The 7,917-nt window shown below is 40.6% G+C and overlaps 1 protein-coding gene across 1 annotated transcript; it reads left to right on the forward strand.

The window, feature by feature from the left end:
• The first annotated feature begins 572 nt into the window (after positions 1–572).
• Positions 573–5,287, forward strand: LOC115343793 (lymphotactin-like). Its single transcript, XM_030020261.2, has 3 exons — positions 573–816; positions 3,403–3,520; positions 4,267–5,287. The coding sequence occupies exons 1-3, from the start codon at positions 669–671 to the stop codon at positions 4,370–4,372; spliced, it is 372 nt and encodes a 123-aa protein (XP_029876121.1). The 5' UTR covers positions 573–668; the 3' UTR covers positions 4,373–5,287.
• Positions 5,288–7,917: the final 2,630 nt, after the last annotated feature.

Here is a 7,917-nt window from a genome sequence, read left to right on the forward strand (position 1 = left end):
ATCAAAAAAACTCTTATTCCTCTTTGAAACCATTGAATTTTAGTTATGCTTGACTGGCAGGAGGACTAGTGGATTTGCCTCTGTATGTAAAAGTGCGTTCACTCTTCCTTCTCCCAGCACATAGTGATATCAGCTTTGGCCATATCAAATCACATAGAAAACAGAAGAGTTCTGACAAGCTCCACCACACATAGGAAACAGCAGTGATCCTCCTCCAAACCTATGCATTAAAGTGACCATCTACAGCCACTATGGAAAAAGCCAAGGCGTTCCTGTTTCCATCATCCTTTAGCTCACAGTTCCCCTTTAAGTGGTCCATTGGTCAAAGAGGTAACTCTGAATGTTACTCTCTGCGTCTGTGGTACAGCTTAGCTACAGCTCTCTAAATCGAGGTGTGAAAGGACAGGAACATTCATTAAAGGTTTCCACTACAGAACAAGAGCTCTCACTTTTTGCAGCTTGAAGTAAACCCTACTCGCAACACAGAAGCAAGTGCAACCACAGCAGGGTTTGAGCAGGAAAAGCCTTCACAGGGGGGCTAGTGAAGGACGGGTGGGGGAAAGGAGGTGGTTCTCTGTCACCAGAAAAAGTACTGCCACTCAATTTTTTCCACTTATAGTCAGCCCCCCCATGACGCCCCCAAAGTGAACACAAGAACTGACCACTGAATGACAATATATAAACTCTGTGAAAGAGGGCTGACAACAGCCACTTTCTTCTCTGCCTTGACAAAGAAGCCACCAGCAATGAAACTCCACGTTGCAGCTATCCTCATCATCTTCTGGCTTGGCGTCTTCTCTGCGCACACAGCGAAAGGTAAGTTTACAACCCAAGAGGAAGACAGAAATTGCTCCAGATTGCACCAGAGGTCTGATGAGCAGGATTCATTCTCAGCCAGAGCTGATTCATAAGATAAAACTTGCAAGAAATCCAGATCAGAACCACAAGAAAGGCAGCTTTATGGGAGATTTCATCTGATGTCCTGTTAATTAGTGGTTGGCTTCTGCCTTAATGCAAGGAGAGATTCTGTGCCTTAGAGCACTTAAAGGTTTCTGTGCATTATTCTCTCTCTTAAAATCATGAAATCTTGAAGACACAATGTCTTTTAATATCACTGATGCCATATAGCAATGAGTTCTATAGATTAATAACGTTTAATGAATAATATTTCTTCAATAAGATGTACTTTTTTCTTTTTCCAGATATACTACTTTTGTGTGTATTTTTATTATATCATTTTTTATTTGTCTTTCTCTAACTATATTTCTTCAATCCCTCTAATGTCCCTATTTTAAAAAGTTCTTCCAGTTCTGTATCAAATATTGCCTATTTGCTTGTTTCTAGCCAAATATTTTGGTACAGACAGGCATACTATGAACAAAAACTGCAAAGAGCAGCAATGGATTTAGACAATGTCTTCTCTCTCTTCCTGATTTCATACAATTTAACCTCTTGTTTGAGACCATTTATGAGCACTGAGACGAGCCATGATTATTAGCCATGCTTTAAATAAGTTTGTCTACAGTGATGTTTAGGTCTGTAACTTTTGGATTAGGCTATGCGTGTCATGTGAAGCCATGAACATACACACATAAGCACATGTCATCTCTATACACAATCAGATTCATGCAAACAAGCACATAATCACAGAAAACACTCATATGCAAGCCATATGCAAACCCACAAAAATATGCAAAGAGAAACACACAGAAGAGGCATCTTCACAAAACCACACCAAAACCAAACTGAGACCTGTGAAGATTATGTAGCTACACACTGAGTATATTGACCTAGTGCCCCTAGAGCTAGATCATACTACATTCTCATATGTTGATTAACGCTACTGCTGCTCATCTCGGCAACATGTGGCTTCATACCACAGACTGCCAGTTTGTAATGTCATTCTCCAGGTTGTATAATTTGCCATAAATATCACCAAGTCTGAAAAAGCACACTGAGGTGCTGTGCAAGGGATAGAAAAAGGATTCAAAAGAAGAATGATAAAGAAAAAAAAAAACACCAGGAAAAAAGGGTAGTTACAGATGCAGAGCAGTTTGGTTTCATTCCCAGGCTTAGAGGAGCTCTGCTGGTATTCCCTGTATGCATTCCCTGGAGATAATTTAGTAGTAGAGAGAATATTTCCAGGACTAGTAAGGATTGCTTAACTATCTTCGAGCTCTTCAATGTCACATTTTGAAAACCAGTCTGAGTGAGGCGGTAAGATACATATTTATAATGAATCATCAAAAAATACATCATGTTACTCATGACTAAAGCAAGATCAGAAGAAATATTCCTTCAGGCAAACAAAATCTCAAGAATTAGTAACTCTGCCAGTACCCATGCACTGGCTATGCTACAGCTTCTCCAAAGGATGATGTGTCTTTGCCTCAGCTATTCCAATTATTTCAAACAAAGAAAAGCTCACAGATAATGAGATTACGTGAAGCAGATTTTATATTTAGCACGTTGTACCTGAACAGCTGTTGGACTTTTCTCAAGCCAGTTTCTCTATAAATTCTTTAAAAAGAAACCTCAGAATACAGCAGTATTCTGTTTGTCCCCCTCATGCCTTCCCAAATCTGTCTTTGATGGATGGGAGAAAACCAGAAACTAGCAAGCAGAGGCTTCCAGTAATGTATACATATACTCCATCTCACTTAAAAGAGCTCCCATTTTCCGTTATCGACACGTAAGGTAACAACTGCCTAGAGAATTTTACACTGATACTGCAATCCTCTTTATTAATCACCAGGGCATTTCCCTGAAACGTATAAAAATGTTGGAGGAAGGAGAGAATTAAATAGCAACCCATTGCCTATGAAACCAGACTTACAGCAAGAGTGTACAAGTACTTAGTCTTTTTGCAGATATATCTCCTTTTCTTTCAACAATTTTTTTTAATGCTAGTTTTGGATGTCCAGCATGAGACAAGTAGCCTTGCTTTCCTTTCCTTCACTTGGAAAGTAGGGAGAATTACTGATTTACATTCAGATGGCATTTGGAAATCTACCCCGTAAAGGTACCGGTTCTAAGTGCTACTCCATATGGACACTTATTTGCAGATGATACAGACCTGATTATGAATGATGCCAAATACCTTTTCTGCTATGGAAGCAGTGACTCCCTAGGGACAGAAAGATTATACAATTATACAATTCGGGAGAACGGGTGAAGATTAGTATCTTAACTGAAAGAGCAATAACACTTTAGAGATGGTAGATTGTATCACAAAAAATACCTTAAGCTCTCTCGTATAACTGGTATTGTAGCTGTACATCATGAGACACTCATGTTCTAACCACAACTGAGAATCTTCTGGAATTCATAATCAAGTAATTATGGATAAATACATATATAGTATTGACTGTCTTTGTCATTTATCTATCTTTCCCCTTCTAGGGAGCATTGGAAGTCAGCCCATGCGAAAAATCAGTTGTGTAAACCTGTCTACAGAGCAACTGAACATCCGAAAGCTTGTCAGCTATGAAAAGCAACAAGTTCCAGTAGAAGCCATCATGTAAGTATCCAGTGCACGGTTCACCTTCAGACTCATCTATCCAAACATGCCACCATCAAAAGGGAAGGAGCATCAGAAAACATTTCATGGCCCAACTCACGAAATCTGGCTAGTTCAGGTCACCCTTCCAGTTCCTCCATGAAGCAGTCACCTGGCAGCTGAGGGAGTGAGGGAAGAGGGGTGAGCCTCAGAGAGCTGGGAGATGTACGCTGCTCACAAACCCTGGCAGAAATTTCACTGAACACCCAGATCTTTCGTGCCCAGAAAGTGGGGGAAAAATCTCAGCGAAGGGTCAGGGTGGAGCAGCAGAAGCCAAACGCTGTCAGAGGCACTGAGTCAAGCCCAGGGGAAAGTTCACATGGAATAGTTTGGGGTAACTCTGCCTCCTGCTAGGAGCTGTGTTTGGTCTTTTGATCTCATGAGCATGCATATTTATCAAATCTGGGATCCGCTCCTGGGAGGTAAGTGTGCATCATGATTTCATATAAAATCGCAGAATATCAGGTATGCTCCTTTTTTTAAATAGCAGTATACATGCATGTGACCACGTATGTTACATACCTATGCCATAAATAGGGAATTAGTGTTGCTAACTGCTATTATTCCAGCTAACAACTACAAACTCTGGCATGTGATATGATTTTACCACATTGTTCCTCATGTTCTGCATAAAAACCAAGAACAGTAAAACTGGGTTTGGAGACTGGAATTTAATGGCCACCTGGTTTGTTTGTTTCTTCCTATAGGTTTATCACCACAAAAGGTATCAAGATCTGCGTAAGCCCCAAGCAGAAATGGGTGCAGACTGCTATGAAGAAGATAGACCAAAAACGTACCACCAAAGGCAGATAATCCTGCCCTAGGCAAGCATCTAAGGGCAACTAAATGGAATCATCATCAGTGCTGCACGTAACAGAGAAGAAAGCCTTAATATCTGCTTTTAATTCCTATTTATCAATTGGCAATAAAATCTCTGAACAAACACAAACTCACCAGAATCTGTTCATCACTAGTTGAATGTCTGCTGACTTCTTCATTTTATAGCTGGACTCTGTTACACTGTTTATTTTCTGAAATGCTTGCTAATATTTACGTACAACTGAATGTAGATATCTTCTCATCCTTGCTGTACTGTCCAGTATGGCATTTAAGGGTAAATAGCAGATAGTTTCACATACTAGTAGGGAAGATGAGCTCCCACAGAGCTAGATGAGTGTAGACCTCCATCCTGATGGAGGTCAGAATGTTCTGCATTGAGTGCTGGGTTTGAGAAGGTGCTATATAATTTAATGGTTACTCACATATGTATAACGTATAAGTAAACTAATCACATGCTTCAGACTATCACCTGATCAGTGCAATATTCAGAAGATGATCCTTGGGCCTTCTATTTTTATACACTGTAGTGCACTATTAGCTCAGTCCACGATGATGTAAAGATACTCTCACCAAGGGATGACCTGGAGTAGTTCAGTGTAACTCTATTCAGCCTTGTACTGGGGAAGACTTATCCTACCCACTCATTTCTGTGAAGTTGCTTCAATTTCACCCTCATGTGAGACAAACCCAGAACAATTGTTTTACTTTTTCCTTTGCTTTTCTCTAAATAAGCGAGAACAAACCACGTCTGGAATCTGTATTTCACAAACTCACGGGAACTCCCTGCCCTAGAGAACTATGTATATTTAAATGTCTTATATTTTTAAAGTTGATAAATTTTACTAATTGAATGTTTTGAATTTTAATAAAGTTACTATAAACCTGGAATCAAATGGTACGTTTGTCTGCTTGTAAGTAATGCAGATGGAGATTGTTGAAACAGGTACCAAGATGACAGCACAAATCTGAGAACTTTTGGGCAAGCTAGCTAGAGCTGACAGTACTGCCAACTCATGACTCGGACTGTTCAAAAGCAATCTGATTCTGAGCTTTCTACACCATATTTCAGCTGTAAAGCCCATATTTCAGACAATACCTATTCAAAAGTTTGGGTACTTAAAAGTCAGACTTCATACAACGCTAGGATGATTGTCATGTTATCAGAAGCAGACACAGAAGAGCTCTGGGCAGCGAGAGAAAAAAACTGGCGTTTGAGGAGCTCGAGGGGTGGAGGAGAGGTATAGGCAAAGGGCTTCCAGAAATAAACTTCCTCACATACCACCGCATGTAGGTAGCTTGCACTGCTGCTAAACTATGGGCTTTTCATCACAAATAACCTCTTAGTGATACACATGAAACTACAGCACTTCCAAACTACACTATAGAAATAAGATCATGTTACTCAAAGCCAGTCTTCACAGTGTCCTGCTCTGGTCAAGTCTGCAGACAGAAGTTGTCTCCTTTGGCTCACGTTTTGTCATAGCTCAGTCCTGTGTAGGGAAATGCATTTAGTTTTCACTATCCAGGACAGGTTTTAAAGCCATGCTGCTGCTCAGGCAGGGAAGAGAAGGATGACTGTATGAGTCACACTACAGAGCAGAGCCAAGGCAGGCTACTGAGCCTCCATTATACGGGGTGATGCTTCCTTCCTGAAGTTCTCAATATCAACTACACTAGAAAAAAAAATAGTTGTTCCTACAGACTTTGTAAGAAGAGCTTTACAAGTAGAAATAAATGTTGAGATAAGATGTTTCCGGAGTACAGCAATATATAAACTGGTGCTCATTCACTTTGCATCGCCAACCTCAAGGCCCCAGTCCCCCATGTTACAGACAACAGAAACACTTCTGTTCCCTTCAGCATCATCAGACTATCAGCAGGCTACAAAACCAGATCATCTATAAAAGCATTTTTATGGTAAGCTCTCTCAGATGAATACCATCAGCTTCCACTGATTGAATTCATCCAGGACCAGTACTAACATGCTTTTGGCAAGCAGAATTTTAATGCCCTTGCTCATACTCAGTAGTACTTTATCCTGGAATTAATCTTGCTGAAGTGAATATAATTTTTTTTAATTAGGACTATCACAACCTGAGGATATGTTAATTAACCATCACATAGCAATTAATACTTTATATCTGCTCATCATTACAGTTCATAGCATGATTAATAATGATTTTTAAGAGTGAATCATCCTACTTAATAATTACATCTTGTTTGTTATACCTTGCAAGATCTGTAATGATCCTTGTGTACTTCTTGGGAGTTAATTACTACGGGTGATCAGTGCTCTCAACATCTCTTCCTACTCAGCCATTAAACCCCAGGGACTTCCCTATCTTTCCCTGACCATTCCTTACCCCAGTCCTTGCTGTGGTCCCAGTTGTGTGCTATTTTTGTCATCTCCAGCTGTGTATAATATGGAAGCTTATCTGTAATGGCACAGCTCCTAGCACTTTTCCCTGAGGCTCACAAAATGCTTTAGAAAGAATGGAAAATATGACTAAACCTCCTTTTCTCACACACACACAAAAGGAAAGTGCAAAATGAAAAACTAGAGTGCTGCTGTTGTGTTGGAGGCAAGTAAGAACCAGCGTCTCGGTCTCTCCAACATCCTTAGGAAACATCTCGCTTCGAAAAACAAGAAGTTAGGCTCCAAGGTACATTTGAAGATCTGGGGCTGTGTTGCACTGATGTCCTCCCTGCACCTGGCTGCCCACCATTTTGTCTCCAAGTGAGGCAGGGAGCAGAGGGCTCACAGTAATTGCTTCCCTTCCTGCTTATCCTCTGCTAGATTGCAGCACGAACATTAGTTCGTGCAGTTACTAGAATGTAACACGAACATTAATTTCCTTTGACTCCTTTTGTAAGATCTGCGCACCACTTTGCCAGAAAGGACCCTCCAAATACACATGGCAGACCAGGGAGCAGCAATATTTGAAACAAGTCAACCATTTCTCTTCCGTCACACACCACTCGCACAGTTTCCAAAGGGACTGAAGAGATGCACTGTGTTCAGATCTTTAGCACGCGGGAAAGACAGCAGAGAGCACAGCGGACAAACCCTCAACCTCTGTATTCACAGCTTCACCGACTTCAACAGAGGCAGACAGGACAACTACCCACCCCTTTGGGCATGCTGGCTTTTTGCGTTAAAAAAGTATACTTCCTGGGCAATGACTTTACATAGCTGCAGCTGTATTCTTTTCACTGCTTATTTATAATTAAGGAACTAGAAAGTTAAGGGTTTACAATGACAATCAGCTTTCCTGGAAATTATTACCGCAATATTCAACCCCTAACCCCCAGTGATGAGCTGGGATATTCCTTGATTGGTTTTCTACATGCCTTCTGACTATCATTTGTGCTTTGCTGGAGGTTTTCATCAGCTGATCACCTATTTTAACAGATTGCTGAAGACCCTTCCTGTGAAGAAGAAAAGGGAGGAGGACTGGGTACCTGTGTACAAATATTAATGCATCGGTGATACTCTTTTGCCAAATGTTGGTACATAT

The sequence above is a fragment of the Aquila chrysaetos genome, chromosome 7 (genome assembly GCF_900496995.4).
Source record: "Aquila chrysaetos chrysaetos chromosome 7, bAquChr1.4, whole genome shotgun sequence".
NCBI classification, from domain to species: Eukaryota; Metazoa; Chordata; class Aves; order Accipitriformes; family Accipitridae; genus Aquila; species Aquila chrysaetos.

What these genes read in the sequence shown, in the direction of transcription:
- LOC115343793 (XM_030020261.2), top strand. Translation starts at nt 669, where the DNA reads ATGACAATATATAAACTCTGTGAAAGAGGGCTGACAACAGCCACTTTC. An exon ending in CTCTGCGCACACAGCGAAAG is followed by an intron (nt 817 to 3,402) that starts GTAAGTTTACAA and finishes TTCCCCTTCTAG; the next exon opens with GGAGCATTGGAAGTCAGCCC. An exon ending in GTTCCAGTAGAAGCCATCAT is followed by an intron (nt 3,521 to 4,266) that starts GTAAGTATCCAG and finishes TTCTTCCTATAG; the next exon opens with GTTTATCACCACAAAAGGTA.